Here is a 17,638-nt window from a genome sequence, read left to right as displayed (position 1 = left end):
GAGGCAAGCTTCTTTCAGAGTTTGCTGCATATCACTGACTTGCAGTTCTAAGGGAATCATCATTATGGGCTGGTCTGCCAAATGCTGTAGTGATCTCCACACGTACACCTGAAATACACATCCCATTCTCATGAGCACCTGTTCAGGAAGCCGAGCACTACCATAAAAACACACACAGAAAAAGCAAAGAGGAGGATAAATAAATTCAGAGAGATACTCACCTTGAGGAAGCTGCATAACTCCAGTGCTTATACCTGAGATAATGTCTCCTAATAAGTATTCCTTCACTGGGTAACGGGGAAGCCATTTTAAAATTGGTAAGAAACTGTAAAGGTGAGACTTGGCTTTCTTAGAAGAACAACTGAAAATACAAAGCAGAAAGAAAAAGTTAGACACTAGCAGGGCACAAACAGGTCAAAAAAATTGTCTTTCATCCCTATGCAGGGAAACAGCTCCATTAAAGGCAGGCTCAGACCCCTGATGACAGTAATTTCTGGACAAAGCTTAAGCGCAAACAACTACAACTCCAGTTAATTTAGCCCTTTATCACATGTTGGTTGCTGTTCACAAACCTTATGGAACTGGAGAAGAGAATCACAGTCTTGTGAAGCTGGAGGCCAGTGGGAAGTGAAACTGTTCAAGTCCATGCACGATTGAGCAGTCACACAATACTTTTTGCTGAGATTATTCCTAGTAACAATCCCCTGAGGATAATTTGCTTTCTGAGAGCGGTTTTCAAAGTACTTTGCAATGCTTTTTCCTATTTTTATTTACTATTTGTGTGCTCTATACTTTTTTGATTATAACATTTTATATTATTATGCTGCTTTTTTAAAAACTATTATTTTACTAATCCTTGTTACTGTCCCTGGTACTCAGAGGCTAACTTTAAAAGGCTATTTGAGAATATAACCCTTCTTTACCCTGAAAGGAAAGGCACTGAAGCCAGAAACACTGATCCTTTTGTTTCTTAGCAGAGTTATTAACCTTTTGAAACCCTGACTCATGACAAATGAATAGAGACAGGAAATACGTATCTCTATCCAGTACTGCCATGCATCATACTTTGATTGTACTGTAGTAAGAAAGTTTAACCTTGGGTAAAAGTGTAACACTGGGATCATATAAATGCTTTTCTGTGTAGAGGAACTGCAAGAGCACTGCAGAGGTTTGTTAACATTTCTGAATTATCATGGGACTAAACTGCATAGTGAAGAAGCTTATTGCTACAAGTGAGAGAGGAACTAGAGTCATCCACACTTCTCCATGTTTAAGCAGACTGAATCACAAGAAGTCATAGCTCAGGAGAACTTTGATCCACATATTTTTTATTCAGGACAGACAACTTTTTTGAGGTGGAATTAGGTGCCATTACCATTAGAACGGTCATTCCATTAACCAAAACAAATCTCCAAATGTCAAATGATGTTAACAGAAATATTTTACAGACAAGCAGTCAGGCAGAAATCATTTGTTGTCTTGCAGAACAAGGTTCTAGCAAAAAATTGAATCAACTCTGCAAATGAAGCATGGATAAATGTAAAGCTAATGAGAACTTAACTAGACTAAGTTTCTCTTTGCTATCCTCTGGTAGCATAGAGCAAGAGTTGCACAGTTAAAGACATTTCCTGTCTAACCAGATGATACTTAGATTCCAAGGCAGTTAGTTAAAAGCTACAGAATGCCTCTATTAAGTCCTTATTAGACTAATAATTTAGATTTCTACACAGTTGATGTACATTTCTATTCTTCTTCCGTGAAAGGATCATGTGAAGCACAAATTTGGCTGTAAGTACTTCCACATAAAAAGGACAGATATTTTTCTGGGTCTTATGAATTCATGTCTAATACTTCACATTCCTACGCTGCATATTTTTCCTTTGCACTTTGATGAGGGCAATTCAACTAATTTATCCAATATTTTGTAATACAGTTATATATTAACATATAAAAACACATATACAACTTCATCACAGTCTTGCTGAATAATTAAAGTAGAACTAGTGCTTTTATCTTTTAGGTTTCTTTGAAGAGATTACCAGCTATGTGCATGAATCAATTAAGAATTAGACTATATTTTTAACGAATAAAATAAAGATAAGACAAAAACCCCTACCGACAAGAATGTGCAATCTTCTGTCTTAAAGTCTGACGTGTTCTTTCTCGTCTGTGCAGCTGTCCTTGCAAGACCTCTTGGTTATATATTGGTCTCTCCACACAATACCTCTGGGTTTGCTCAAGACATGCTTCATGTTCTTCAGCATGTTCCATAGTTGATCTGACAGAGCAGGAGCCAAGGAAGAACAGTTCCACAGCCTCCACTGAAAAACCTGGTTGCAGACAAAGTAAGTTTGGTTACTTTTTTAACCTCGGATTTGGCACTTCCTTTCAAAGAATGTATTTTGACAAGCTAGAGACAAGAACTGTGAATGCAGTTTAAAAGCACTAATTACATAGTCTGTAACACCAGTAAGTAAATAAACCACACTCACAATCTTCATTATATGGAAGCCATTAATTTATGCTTCTCTTATGTGAAGAAAGCTTTTGCATTAATTACTCTGCAAATAATTGCACAAACAAAATTGGAAGGTTATATTCATGCTTATCTGGATTTTCCCTCCTTAGTTTTTAAAGAAAATGTCAGTGTCAAAGAGAGATTACTTTATTGCTGAGTTACTTCCTGCTTACTCACAAACTGTCACATCCATCTCCAAAAGACAGAACTCCAATTTTAACACTGAGAAAGCCACTTCTTTCTTCCAGATAGCCAGGTGCTTCCTGCATCCACCCACCTGCTTTCTCCTCCGTTTCAGAGGCTTCTTTTTCCAGACAGCGTCTCAAGGATGCACAATTCACTACCTTCAAAAAGTTACCCTTTCAATGGATGTGCCACTTACTGCTATTCTCAGTCCTGTGCCCACTAAAACAGGAGTCAGGAGATGTACACAATTTTAAAACTAGCCAGAAGGTTTGTAAACATGTATTCGTCTCTCTGATTCAGTGCCATAAACATCTTAACATGTTTAGGAGATACTCTGTTAATTCCTTTGCCCCGTGTTAGCTGCTTCTAGAAATATGGGGCAAGAAACATAACTCCAAATTATGAGCAAAATGACAAGACTGCTATATTGTTAAGCAGAGATGCTGGCTAGTGCTACATTTGATGACAGAACATGAGTGCAATGGGAAACAGAACCATAATTGTGAACAAGGCCCTTGGGCTCAAGTCCAGCAAGTCACTCAAGCATGTGGTTGCCTTCAACCAAGGGAGCTAACCCAGAGGTGTTTAGTTTTTAGCTGTACATCAATACTTTCCTAGAAAAGAGTTACCATGCAGAAATAAAACAAATTGCTACCTAAACACTCAGACAAAGCTAATCACGATTGGTTCAACGTTCTGATTCAGCAAATACAGTCTGCCCAGCAGCAAAATACCAATATTGCTACCTAAGTCTTCAGTCTGATGAAGGCGCTGGAATTTTCCACTCAGGGCTCGCTCTTCTCTATCTCCTCGGACAGACACAGCCTAGCAGCTCTTCAGTTCTCATTATTTTGTAAGCAACATTTTCCCTACATAGTCAGTCACAAAAGGATATTTTTACCGAAATTGTAATTTTTTATTTACACCACATTCAAGATTTACTTCAGCTTTATCACGAGAAATAAGATATCTAAAACTTGTTTGTAAGAACACTATCATATCAAGGGTACTATAAGAGCTTGTCACCTTTGTACTCCTGAAACACATCTGAGGCTTCTTTTACATCTTTCTATAGTTTCAATTCACCGAGAAGCCTGAATGACATTTGGTGAACCATTTTCTCATGTTATTGTTTAGCAAATTGTAACTCAGCATTACAATTTTTTCCCCCTACCTGCAGATTTTGATCCGGTCAACATTAGAATAGGATTGTTCTACCAGCAATTCCCATCTGAGCAGCCCTCTGGCTTTTTTCTCACCTCCGTATTATCACATGTATCTTATTTCATATTTACAGCAGTGCTGTCCATACTAAGGGGTACGTTTGGCCACTAACATCTGTAGCACTTTTTTTCCACGTTACTGTCTACCTACCCACAAATACCACTTCCTACTTCACATCTTGCCCTGTCACAGACAGTGAGCTACCTAAGAATCCTAGTGTATTAACTTCTGCCCAGTGAAACTGAAACTTTAACCACCCTAGCATCTGCTGGAAGGGCAACACAGCAGGGCACAAGCAATCCAGGAGCCTTCTGAGGTGCAGTGATGATAGTTTCCTGCCACAGGAGGAGCTGACAAGGAGACATGCTCTGCTGGACCTGACACTTATAAACAAGGAAGAACTGTTCAGGAATATGAAGCCTGGGGGCAGCCTTGGCTGCAGTGACCATGAGATGGTGGAGTTCAGGATCGTGAGAGAAACAAGACATATAGCAGGCTTACAACCCCAGACTTCAGGAGAGCAAACTTTGGCCTGTTCAGGGACCTGCTTAGAAGAATCCCATGGTATATGGTCCTGAAGAGAAGAAGGGTCCAGGAGAGCCGGCTGATTTTCAAGGATTACCTCCTCCAGACTCAAGAATGGTCCATCCCGAGCAACAGGAATTCAAGCAAGAGTGGTAGGAGGCCTGTGTAGATGAACAAGGAGCTTCTGACAAAACTCGTACAAAAAAAAGCATCGTGAGAGGTGGTAGCAAGGACAGATGACACAGGAAGAATATAGAGACACTTCGAGCCTACAGGGACAGGGTTAGGAAAGCCAAAGTCCACCTGGAGCTGAATGTGGAGAAGGACATGAATGGCAACAAGAAGGGCTTCTGCAGGTATATCAGCAGCAAGAGGAAGACTATAGAAAATGTGGGCACTCTACTGAAAAGGTGACAAAGGATATGGTGAAAGATGAGCTTTGCCTCAGTCTTTACTGGTAAGACCAGTCTTAAGCAATCCCAGCCGCTGAGACCAGTGGGAAAGTCTGGAGCAAGGAAAACTTATACCAATGGAAAAGGAGCAGGTAAGGGAACATTTAAACAGATTGGACATACACAAGCCCATGGGACCCGACAGGACACACCCACGAGGGCTGAGGGAGCTGGCCAGTGTCATTGCGAGGCCACTCTTGATTATCTTTGAAAGGTCATGACAACTGGGGAGGTTCCTAAGGACTGGAAGAAAGCCAATGTCACTCCCACTTTCAAGATGGGTAAGAAGAAGGACCTAGGGAACTACAGGCTGGTCAGCCTCACCTTGATCTCTGGGAAGGTGATGGAATAAGTAACCCTGGAAATAATTTTCAAACATGTTAAGGACAAGAAGGTGAGAGAGTAGTCAGCATGGATTTATGAAGGAAAAAATCATGCCTCATTGACTTGATAGCCTTTTATGAGAAGATGACTGGTTTGGTGGAAGAGGGAACATCAGTGATATTCTTTATCTTGTATTTTTCAAGGCTTTGTCTCCCATAGCATCCTCAAAGAGAAGCTGATGAAGTATGGGTTAGCTCAACAGACAGTGAGGTGGACAGAAAACTGGCTGAACTGCCAGGGTCAGAGGGTTGTGATTAGCAGCATGAAGTCCAGTTGGAGGTCAGTCACTACTGGAGTACCCCAGATGTTGATACCTTGGGCCAATATAATTTAATATATTCATTAATGATAGGACAGAGTGCACCTTCAGCAAGCTTGCAGATGATACAAAACTGAAGAGAGTGGTTATGACGGTTATGCTGTCATTCAGAGGTACCTTGACAGGCTGGACATATGAGCAGACAGGAACCGCATGAAGTTCAACACAGGGAAGCACAAAGTCCAACATCTGGGAGAAACAGCCCCATGCAACAGTAAATGCTGGGGATTCAATCATCTGGAAAGTGGCTATGCAGAAAAACATCTGTGGGTCCTGGTGGACCAAAAATTTGAACATAAGCCAGCAACGTGTCCTTCTGGCAAAGGTGGCCAGCAGCATCCTAGGCTGTGTTATGCAGAGCACAGCCAGCAGGTTGGGGAAGGTGATTCTTCCCCTTTCCTCAGCACTGGTGAGGCACGTGTGGAGTGCTGGGTCCAGTTCTGGGCTCCCCAGTGCAAGAAAGACATGGGCATCCTGGAGAGGCAAAGGGCCACAAAGATGATTAAGAAACTGGAGCACCTGACATATGAGGAGTGGCTGAGAAAGCTGGGATTGTTCAGCCTGGAGAGGAGAGGAGGGTGCAGGGAAATCGTATCAATGGATATAAATACTTGATGCGGCAGGGAGTAAATAGGCAATGGGCACAAACTGAAATACAAGAAATTCTGTTTAAACATGTGTCCTGGGCTTGGCTGGGATAGAGTTAATTTTCACAAGAAGCTGGGAGGGGGCACCCAAACTAGCCAAGGGGATATATGATACCATACTGACACCATGCTCAGTATATAACTGCGGGAGCTGGCCGGGTAGAGCACTATCGTGGCTCGGGAATGAGCTAAGCGTAGTGTTCCGAGTGGTGACCAATTGCATTGTGCAACACTCGCTTTATATACTCTTTTGTTACTATTATTATTATTATTCCTTCTCTCCTTGTGTTGTTCTATTAAACTGTTCTTATCTCAACCCGCGAGGTTTACCTTTTTCTTTCGATTCTCCTCCCCGTCCCACTGGGGGCGGGGAGTGAGCGAGCAGCTGCCTGGTGCTTAGTTGCCGGCTGGGCCTAAACCACGACACTAAGGAAAAAAAAATTACTGCAAGCATGATCGAACACTGGGACAGGTTGCCCACAGAGGTTGTGGAGTTTGTGTCCTTGGAGATATTCATAACCTCACTGGACATGGTTTTGGGCAACCTGGTCTAGGTGACCCTGCTTGAGCAGGAGGGTTGTACTCTATGATCTCCAGAGATCCCTTCAAGCCTCAACCACTCTGTGATTCCATAATGGTCCCTTATGTCATTATTCACACAGAATGTATCTTTTCTGGTAATTAATTGGTGTGTTCTGGCAACATCAGCCTCATTTACAAATTAAGAAGCAATTTTAATCAGTCTTGAACAGAAAGCCCAAACAAATCAGAACAAACAAAAACTACAGCTGCATGCAAAAGGCACGAACCAGTTCAGAGGCTTGGTTTTGGCCAAACTGTTCCAAAGAAATGAGAATATAATATCAAAACATTTCTATTCAAGGTTTTAAAAACATGCACCCCTTCCTCCTGTTCCAAAAGACATGGCAACACAAAACAGCCCCCTGCTAAGCCCAAACAATTCAGGTCCTGATTGGGATACATACTTTCCACATTCAAGTTTGTTAAGCTTCAAGTAGATTGGTTAATATTTGGAAGAGCCACACAAGTTTGTAAAGTAAACCTAGACGTGGAAACGTCTTAAGATCGCCAGTTCCTTTCTCATTTCTGTACCCATGCCCAGACTCTTCCAGGTACTATGAGCATATACAGAACAACAGAAGTTCAGTCCTGCCTCTGTTTGTTATGGTGAAACGAATGATACAGATGTATTTGACTAACTGAACAGGGCTCAACTCTAAATCAGTTATCCAGATGATGGCAAGTGTTAGTCTGAAATACTACCAGAGGTCACAACCCAAGTTTCACCATCACTCAGTCTGAAGATTTTTAAACTGTAGATTGAGCATTTCTGATTCTGTTTGAACAAGGAAGTTATACTGCACTGAATCATGAGAACCATCTAACACAAAAGTAAACCTGAGGGAAGACATGATAGGATCTTGTATTTAGCTATGGTTCACAGTGGATACCAGAACATAAGGAACAAATCATATGCCATTAAAAGAGGTCCTAAATCTACCCCGAAACTATAGCTGGATGCATAATTTTCTGTATTCCATGTCATGTCACCAACTTCATCTTAACAGCCCTACATAACCATGTTCTCTGATGATCATTTTGAATACTAAGCTGTAGATAATACAATAAAGGTGAAAGTCTTTAATATCATCCATCTCTTTTGCAAAAGCACACACAGAGCAAGGATTGATGTGCTTGTGTTTACAACAGATGATACACATTGTCCATAGAGTAGCAAAATAGCAGCATTTTGTGACTGGTTGAAGTGTCTCTCCAAGCGATTGCTGAATAGCGGTATGACAAACTGCCAACAGAGATATCCAAGGCTTGGAAATTCAACCTTGCCCTTCACTCCCAGCATGCTTGAGGAAGAGCAAAAGCAGGTACTGTCATTTTCATGAAGACAAAGCTTACTGGTATGATTTCTGAAAACTCCCAGACCTTTATCCAAAGGAAGAGAAAGGCAACCTCTGGGCATCTGAGTCTTAATTAATAGTGGAATACTGCTCTCAGACAACCTTTGACCTTCATGGCAAGAATAAAATTAAAAAGCTATAAGAAACACTGCCATTAATCTTATCAGCCAGATAAGAGTTGAGCTGAAGTAGTTAAAAGCTGTATGCAAAAGACTTAAGAGTCGGCAATTCTTTATCTGACTGATAAAGGCCTGTCTTATGTCTTTACTGCTATTATCAAATTGAAGGTGTTAAAGAAAAAAAAAAAAAGAGAAGCAAACATCAATTTATAACACTATCACTAATAATTAAGTACTTTCTCGTCCAAATCTTAGACCATAAAGGAGGGCTGTCAAGTTCTTGTAAAGGACAATAATTTTTGATCCAGTCCACATGAATTAGAACGCAGCCATAAAATTTATAAGGACCATGACTTGGCTGCTGTTCCTTAGATTCAAAATATGACTATGGGGAGAGGGGGAAAAAAAAAAAGAAAAAAAAGAAAAAAAAAAAAGAAGCTGGAGACATGAAGAATAGTGTACCGTGTGACTATTGCAGCTTTAACAGGCTTATAATTACAAAACGGGGCACTTTTGCTCCTAACCTTGTGTATCTAATCTGAATGTATCTGAACTACCTAATGCAACAGGGAGGAGTCAGTGGCAGATCCATTGACTGGCCTGTTTTAAAAGAGCAGAAAACCTATCTTCCAGTAGCTAAGCACAGAGTTGCTTTAAATAGTGGAAAAGCACAAGTGGACGGGACTAGTCCAGCATTATAGTAGAAAAATGCATCTGTGCTGGGGAATTCCAAGTTTCATCATGAACTGCAAAGTCTATGAAGTATTTTGTATCTTTAAGATTACAAATACAGGTACTGCCATCAGCCAAAGGGCTGGTGGAAATACTGCCACTCTATGTAAAATATGTTCTCCCAAATGCACACTGAAAAGCAGAGTTATTGCAAGGTCTGTTCCTACTGTCTGAAGAGGCTAGACACAAAAACTGAGGCAATTTTAGGAACCACATGTTCTCTCATTTATTTCTTTCCTCTCTGGCCTCATTCCCCAGTGCCCTATGCCCTTCCACTTATCACCTTGAGTGATATGTATAAAATTAGACCAAGCTGGAATAGCAGTTTTTTTTAAAACAAGCACAAAGGTGTAAAATGACTGGGTGGGGTCATAAGGAATACGTTCTCCTAGTTTTCTTGAACTGTGCTTATCATTATGTAACTGATAAGGGGTTGTATTTCATGTTCCTTGCCAAAAAATACTTTAGCCTCTAAAGATTTACTCCATGGACTAATGAATTCATTAGTATCTTAATGGTATCTCGTATCAACCAGCAATCTTATGTTTGTTTTCAACAAGAGAATGTTTTGGGAACCTGTTATGATGATTGAGCTGTTTAATCAATTCCACATAAGACAAACACCTGGAGCACTTTGAGCAGCAGAACACTGGTCTCGTTCCCTCTCAGATATAGGTAAGAGATGGCTTGAGAGATGGCTTCTGTTTCCAGCACAAACACATTGATGACCATGAGAACCCATGGAAATATGATCATTCTTATTCCTGCTTTTTGTGGCTTTAGTGACCTTGGGTCTGAATCTACCATCCTCACCCCTTTGAAATCCAAAAGCAGTAGCTAGTGATAGTGGAATCAGATAAGTCAATCAGAACGGTACCATGGCTGATGACCCCTTTGTCACTCTTAAGCCAACTGATAAGGATGTACACCCCCTCAGAGACAGGTAATCATTAGCTAGCTTCATTTTTCCAGAGGCAATCCACTGCCAAAAGTTTTGTTGGAGCAGTCTTCATCATAAAGCTCCAGTTGATGATCAGAGGAGAGAACATAAATCAAGATCACGCGTACACACCAAGCTAACTCAGAATAATTTCTATAGTTCACATGACCTCAGTGCACCAATGACCTCCGGCAGCTGGTTCATCTTTTCTGGCAAAGTAGAACAAGCAGACATCAAACAAGTGTCTGTGCAGAAGGGAGAAGTTACATGATACGCTTCCTTCAGCAGAGAAGCCACCAAAAGAGTCCTCCCCCTCTATCTGCTTCATCAACCCTGTTTACACACATCACTAGCCTCTCAAGTGCTGCATCAAGCTAAAAATAAACAAAACAAAACCAAAAAAAAGCAGAAGGCTGTTATTTATAACCAGAATCGTTTCAGTCATCATGTTTACAGTGCAAACCTCTCAAGTCACAGGGGAAGCTGAAGGATAGGAAAACACAGTGTGGTCACAGGAAGAAATGACTGGGGTGGGGGGAGGGAAGAAGAGGGGGTTTAGGATGGGATTATAAATTTATATTCCAGTTTCACTGCTGAAAACAAGGCATGAAGTAACTACCTTACTTAACTAATACGAGGTTTTGAAATGTCTCCAAGGATCCTCTATGAGGCTCTCTTCCTAACACTTTTTGAAAGGATTTGCCCCTCTGCACAACAGGCTACAGCCATTGCCGTGCCTGAAGAAATTCCTGAAGAACTGTTGCTTCTGACAAAGTCAACAAAGAACTTCAGCATAGGGTAGACACTCTTTGGGAAAGCAGTAACGATAACTATTTATCTAAGCTGGAACTCTCTTCCTGCTAGTTTTGAGAGAGAAGTTCAACTTCTCTATCCATTTTAGGATCTGCATTTGGAAGAAATGTTTCATTCTTGGCAGCTACTTTATAACACACGTTTTCTGTGTATATCTTTTGTGCACTAGGTATCAAACCAAATCCTACATGAGCAGTGAGTAGGATGTGACTTGTGACAGATCCTGTCCCCATTCATGCAACTGCTGCTTGGTTAAGATTATATTATCCAAGCAATAGCGTTTTCCTGTATCCTATGTACTTAAGAGTGTTGCCTCATGTTCTGAAGGTGATTGCCAGCCAGTGGGAATGACCTTCCTCAACATCTTGATACCGAGGTTACACGTAAAGGCCACGAGTGCGCAGCAAACACAAGCCAATACTGCTTTTCCTTGAAATATTTAAAATTCATGGTAAGCAAAATGAACACGTCGAGAAGTTTCTCTGATAAATATTTCACAGCAACCCCCTGCTTTATTTGCAGACTCACCTTATGGCTTCGGATTTCTTCCGTGGCTGATGACAGAGCTCACATTTTAATGTGAGACAGCCCTGTGTCTGTTCTTAACTACACAAGTAAAAAGACTAACCTTCATAGAGCTAAAGAAATGACTCCACAATCCCAAACAGAGCAATCAAATAAGATGCACAACACACAGAAATTGCTTTGGACCAACGCTAGTTACCAGTTGGCGCTGAACATGTTCATATGTTGAAGGTTCTATGCTACAGAGTACAGGAATGATAAAACAACCTACCAGGCTCATGTCCTTGCAGTTATACCTTAATTTTACCAGGCTATTGAAGCACAGGACTTTCAGATATGTTGGTCAGGTCTTCATAAATCAGTGGCATTTATTAGGTAGAACCGACGCTATATATATTCTGTGAAGAGCTCTAAGAGAGTAGTGGTGTTCATCATCCAAGCATGCAGTAAAGCTAAGAATCCACCTGCCAAAACATCACCTATACCAGATTTGTAAAGATGTCATTCACAGAGTTTAGTTCAAACAGGTCTGTAGGGGCAAAGAGTTCTCCAACTGACTCTTCAAGTGTGTTTGGCAGAACAACCCAGCATGAATGGATTCCTGCAACAGCTAACACTAAAACAGGGTGCCATAAAGAAGGAATTGGAAGAGCAACAAGGGTGTCTGGGCTGAGGATCATCAAATGAAATGAAGAAAGGCTCATTGAGTAATTTTCTGGTGAATTCTTCTTGCAAGAACCTTCCTTCTTCAGAAACACATATGCCAAAGAAACAAATGTCACCAGAAAGTAGGGAAAAAGAAAATCAGACTCATTACATCTGTAGTAAGTTAAAGACTCAGGTCATCTGTTCAGCTATATGGACACAAATACAGCACCATCTATAGCACTGCAATGCCATAGTGAGAAAAGATCATAAAAGTTTCATTAAACATGAAACTGGCAAAGAAATAAAAACAGAAACACATAATACAGAACTGAAAACAAGAAAACAAGAAGTATAGTGCAAAATTCCAAATTGAACAATGAAAGGGACCAGAGACAGAAGATAAAGAAACTGTAAACCTGAAAGAAATAGTGAGGGCTTAGAAAACAATATTATGTCAAAGCTGTGTAGCTATGGCACTATCCTAGTAAAGCAGGAGATGCAGGGTTAAATCCCAACATGCTGAAGCGGTAATTGAACCAGGTCTAGCTTTCTCTGGGAAAGGACTTTAACCATGTTATGCCATAAAGTTATGACAGCAGCAGCAAAACTTCAGTATTTAGAGAAGATACTACAGATGCCTGTGTCTATGAAAGATCTGTGGTTTTGTTTCTGACATGACTCTTCAGACATGCCTGAGCTTAGCAGAGCTCTGTGAGAACAGGAACAGGCAGTTCCCTGTGGGCACCTCTGAGTAGCAATCCAAGTTTTCTCCTGGGTGGTATATGGAGTTTTGAATTCTGCTCCATGAAAACCAGGTGCCCAAAATTGAAATTTTGTAATGCCTAATCAGCTCAATCCTTAATTTGATCCTGCCCTACTAGACTGAACTCCAACAAGGATGTTTCAAATGACAGACACTGCAATCTTTGATTTGAATTGGAAAATTCTGTCCATGCTTTAGTTATGAGAGGTTTTCTGAGGAGTTCTGAAAAGTCCCAGCCCTGCCTCAGAACCCGATTTCCATAAAATAAATGAAAATGAACAAATTGACCTTAGCTCTAGCCCAGTCGAGGTGTCAGAATCTCAGGTTTTCAATTAATAGATTAAAATCTATTAATTAGCTAAAAAACATACCACAACCCAAAACAACCTACAACACAAGAACGCAAACAAAACTGGACATACAAAATGATAGGCAACAGTCAAAGCAGAGCAGCAAAACTTGATCCACTGCCTGTGCAAAACTGGTAAGAATTCTTCGGTGAAGGGGTGGAGAAAGAGAGACTCCACCCAGCCAGTGAAAATACAGATTCATTGTCAAAAAACTCCCAAGAAGGCAATCACACTATTGTTTGTCACATGGAAGGTCTCCCCAGCTTGCTACGGCACAAAACAAAAGAAACAGTTAATGCAAGTCTTTGAGAATAGTAGTTCAAGTTCCTGCATAGGCCAGTTATTCATATGCGCACTCTTACGATCATTAATAAAATCTCAATCTTATCAACGCAACTAACTTGCAAAACCCATTCAACTGCCTGCACAAACTTATAGCCATATCTTCATACCCATGGAAATACTTGACATTGTCTGTTTGTCTATAGCCTTCTCATTCCCTGGGCACATGGAAAATAACTACAAGACCTGGACTTTGCTGCTGCTTATACTTCTGGAGAACAAAAAGCTACAGATAACTAGCTATAAAATAATAGCAATGGCAGGTCTTGTAGCCATATTAAGAAATACTATCAAGAAGGACTATCAAGAAACAGTATCCAGCAGGACAACATTCTGCTGGCTAACAGATCTAGGGAAGGAAACACATCAGGATAAGGAAGGTGTTTAATTCATTAAACTTAACTGGGAAATCAATATGCTAATTCGAGCTTGAGAATTTTGGCTTCAGCGTGGTCGTCTTGTGCTAAAAGTTATAGATCTACCAAACAATCAGACAGAAACACACATGCTTTAGAAAACCAGTTCTTATGGAAAAATTGTATCAACAATGAAACAGAAGAAAAAATAGCAGTCAGCAGTTCATCTTCATCAGATTCAGAAGGAAGTAAATGCTGGACCATGTGGAAATGCATGAGATGCCAACAGACCCTTGTGTAAAGCTATTCAGAAAAAAAGTGGCTAGTATGAAAAAATGAGGGAACCCATGAAAGCTATCGAACCTTGAGTTGTGAATTAAAGCAACCTGTTTCCATGTTGGAGAGAAGATGGAATAATTAGTAGACAAGAATGAAAGACTTCCTGGCTTTCTCCTCGTGTACTAATGTTAGTGTGGGAAGAATGGACGGCTGAAGTAACACAAGTTCTTCCTAGGAATTTTGCATACTCTGATTTAATCATCAGATTGACATCTAATGTACATGCACAGATACAGCGTCATTGTAATTTCATTATTCTTTGAGATCCACTGCCCTTCCATTATTCGGCTAAAGGTCTGACGCTACCATGTAGGACAACAATTTCAGTAACTGGATACCTTTAAGAAGTTGCTAGGAAAGTTACCATAATGTAAACGCTTCACTCACTGTGCACTCGAACTGGGAACTAGGGGACAATGATATATTAAACCTTAATAGCTGCCTATTAAATCAGGCATAGTTTGGGTCTAATTATTTCTGGTTGCAGCCCAATCCTGTCAAGTCTACAACGTTACTTGTAGCTGCTACTACCACGCTGACCTCTAGCTTGGTAACAACTGGCATAACCAAAGTTAAAGCTGAGCAAACCAGCGTGGCTAGGACACCCTGCGCAGGGGAGGGCTAATGCAGAGAAAACATGGAACAACCACCCCCCCCCCCGCCCCCCCCCAAAATGTAGAGTGGAGACTTGTCTTCTCCAGGGGAACGCTTCCTCAAGACACAAAAAAAGCAGCAGGCTCCAGCATCACAAATTCCTTTGTAGCTCCCCAACAGGGTTGACTTTAGTAGATGATCAGCCAAATCAAGACAGACAGAGGAGCTCAAAGGACTCTGTGCTTCTTTAGGCAACCCATGGGCTGCCCAAAAGTCTTGGTCACATTTACAGAGGCTACAGCTACAGTCCAAATAAATAGTAGTTTAAGACAATAATGGTCTGTCTATACTATAATAATAGTCAAAGCAGATAAACATATGTTCAGTTCTTCTTTCTCAAGTTATTAGCAAAAGAACAATGGTATTGCAGCCATGTGCTAGATCTGTGCCTCAGTATTGCATGATTTTAGTGTCATGTTAAGTAACAACCAACTTCCCATGTGGTTTTGGAATATTTAAGTTCTAGAAACACTGCATCCTTGGGACAGACTACTACACCTATGAAGAACTGTGTGCTAAAGATACGACTTGAACCACAGCAATGGACTAGAAACTCCAAACAAAAGGCAATACTTGATAGCTGTTTAGTGCCATAAGTCTTAAGATCTGATGGCTGAACCCAACAGAGCACTTCAGTAAGCACTCAGTTCAGAAAACTGGGCTCAGTTTGTGGCAGAGGCTAAAGACTTCACCATTTCCTAGGCCCCTTCCCGCAGGATCATGCTCAGCCACCTTCACTTTTTTTAATTGTAAGTATATCAGCCTTTAATGTTACCCTACACTGTTACTTTTACACAGAGTTTGTTATCCTACGCAGAGTTTGTACAGTATAATCAAAAAACCACACCAGCTCTGGACAGATTACTTAGGTAGAGGAAATACGGTTTAGTGATCAGAACCCAAGCCTGGAAGTAGCAGCAGATTTTTTTCTTATTGGACTTAGAGCCTTCCTTCACTGAAATCTGAATCTGCTTATAACCCAATATTGTTCCAGCTCCCCCCACAAATATAGCTTTAAGTATAGTGAAGCTTTTAGCATGAGACTGCTGAGTTTAAGGTCCTCAAGTCTACACAGGGGGGTAAATGCTATCTCAAATGAAAATGCTTTATCAGCTACCAACAGCAGCTTTGCATGGGTGAAACTCCATTCTCTCCCTATACTCTTTCCCCATTCCATTTCAGAGATGTTTCACAGTACATTGCAAGACAATTAGTAAAATACTTCAGTTCAGGAATACTGCTAAATGCAGAACTGGAACATCTATCATGTGTCCTGAGAAGGCTTGGAATTGCCATAAACCAAGTATTTGAAAGTGTGATTACTACCACTCGAGGAAGGCCAATGCGAGAGTTGATCCCCACAGAGTTAATTCAGTGCAAGTCATCTACGTGTGCTTGCTTCTGAAACTGTACAGTTAATTACCTTAGGTTTTCCATTTCTACAGCAGCTAGTAAAGCAGCATCTTACCAAAATTCTGTAATCTAAATCAAGACACCTGTTAACCCAGAATACATTCTATTGCACATTTAGTAGAAGACATTTTAAAAGTCTGTCTGAAAATTCTAGTCTTCCTTTGTGAAAACTTTGGCCAAAAAAATTTCAGTGGCCAGACCCTTGTTAAGACTGTCAGTCATCCCCATCCAAACCAATGCTGTGCAACTGTGTTACTGTGATAGATATGAAGAATTATGAATGTACATTCTGCTGAATCATCAGCAGAAATAATGGCAGTAATTTTTAAATTCCTTTTTCTTACTACTGGACTATCTCTAAATGCCTGCTGCAACAGCCATTTGGGTTATCTGAAATTTTGAAGCATCCTGAAAACAGCTTTCAACCATATTTCAATGTTCAAACAATTAAAAGTTTTCCCATAGCAGCATAGGCACCAGCACAGCAAATTTAAGCCTACTTACTTTTCTGGCTGGCTTTTCCTGGTTCCTTTCACTGATCCCTTCTAAGGAGTTTAAAATGTTCCCACAGTTCACAGACCAGAAGTTGAAAAATACTGACATAGGGAAAGTCACAATCTTATTCTTTGCCAGAAAATTGTGTGTATGTGCATAGTTCAATCAAGGTTTTGGAAAGGTTTTGAAGATATTTGGGTTGACGCTAGTAACAAAGCACAAAGCAGTTATTTCTTGTTATTACAAGAGCTCTTGGACAGTCACTCTGACCTAAACTGACAGCCCGCAGCTTAAAGTCAGAGGGTTGCAGTCACTAGACAAGGAAATGACTGATCTCCCAACCTTCCTCTAGTTTCCCCTTTCATTTTTTCTTTTTTTGCAAGTTAGCCCGGGTGTTTTGCGTGTATCTTACAGTTACTAGCAACGTAGGTGCAGTTTGCTGCCCGGGCAGCCCCTGAGCTTTAAGCAGCGCGTTAAGGAGGAGGCGCAGACCAGCCCGGCTGCCTCGGTAAGGCGCTGAGGCGAGCACCGCGTTCACGACAAGTGCCTTTCGAACCGCTCCTGACACCCTCGAAGCTCCGGCAGCTCCGCCGGGGGCCGGCAGGGAGGGCGCGGGGTGAGGAGGCAGGGGCCGGCGGGGAGAGGGGGCGAAGGCAGCAGGGAAGGTGCGATGACAGGCGGGAGCACCGTGCGAGACCCCCCCCGTCCCCCAGGCCAGCCCCCGGCCCGGGATGACCAACCTGGAGCCGTAAGCGCCGGGAGAGCGCGACCTCGACCCGGCGCTCCTCACGGCGAGGCTCGCCCCCTCAGGAGAGATCCCCTCAGGCGGGACCCCTCCGCCGCCGGCCCCGCACGCCGCGCTCACCTACGCCAGCCCGGCCGCGCTCCGCTCACCTCTAGGCGCTGCCTCCTTCCAGCCCGCCGGCGAGTCACCCGCGACGACGGCCGCGCACCGCC

At 41.6% G+C, this 17,638-nt stretch overlaps 1 protein-coding gene across 2 annotated transcripts in view; it reads right to left on the bottom strand.

Annotated features, from left to right (window-relative positions):
- SLC26A5 (solute carrier family 26 member 5) overlaps positions 1 to 17,638 on the bottom strand; it is a 38,871-nt gene extending 21,233 nt beyond the window's left edge. The window contains exons 1-3 of one of the 2 annotated variants that reach the window (XM_050915612.1): positions 17,576 to 17,638; positions 2,117 to 2,278; positions 222 to 361 (exon numbers count right to left, since the gene is read on the bottom strand). In XM_050915612.1, coding sequence (XP_050771569.1) covers positions 222 to 361; positions 2,117 to 2,271 — 295 coding nt within the window. In that variant the 5' untranslated portion in view covers positions 2,272 to 2,278; positions 17,576 to 17,638. Of the gene's footprint in view, positions 1 to 221; positions 362 to 2,116; positions 2,331 to 17,575 lie in introns of both variants that reach the window. The other variant, XM_050915614.1, reaches the window with a different exon arrangement.

Source organism: Gymnogyps californianus, chromosome 1, assembly GCF_018139145.2.
Source record: "Gymnogyps californianus isolate 813 chromosome 1, ASM1813914v2, whole genome shotgun sequence".
In the NCBI taxonomy this organism is placed as follows: domain Eukaryota; kingdom Metazoa; phylum Chordata; class Aves; order Accipitriformes; family Cathartidae; genus Gymnogyps; species Gymnogyps californianus.
This window is presented reverse-complemented; position numbering and strand designations above follow the sequence as displayed.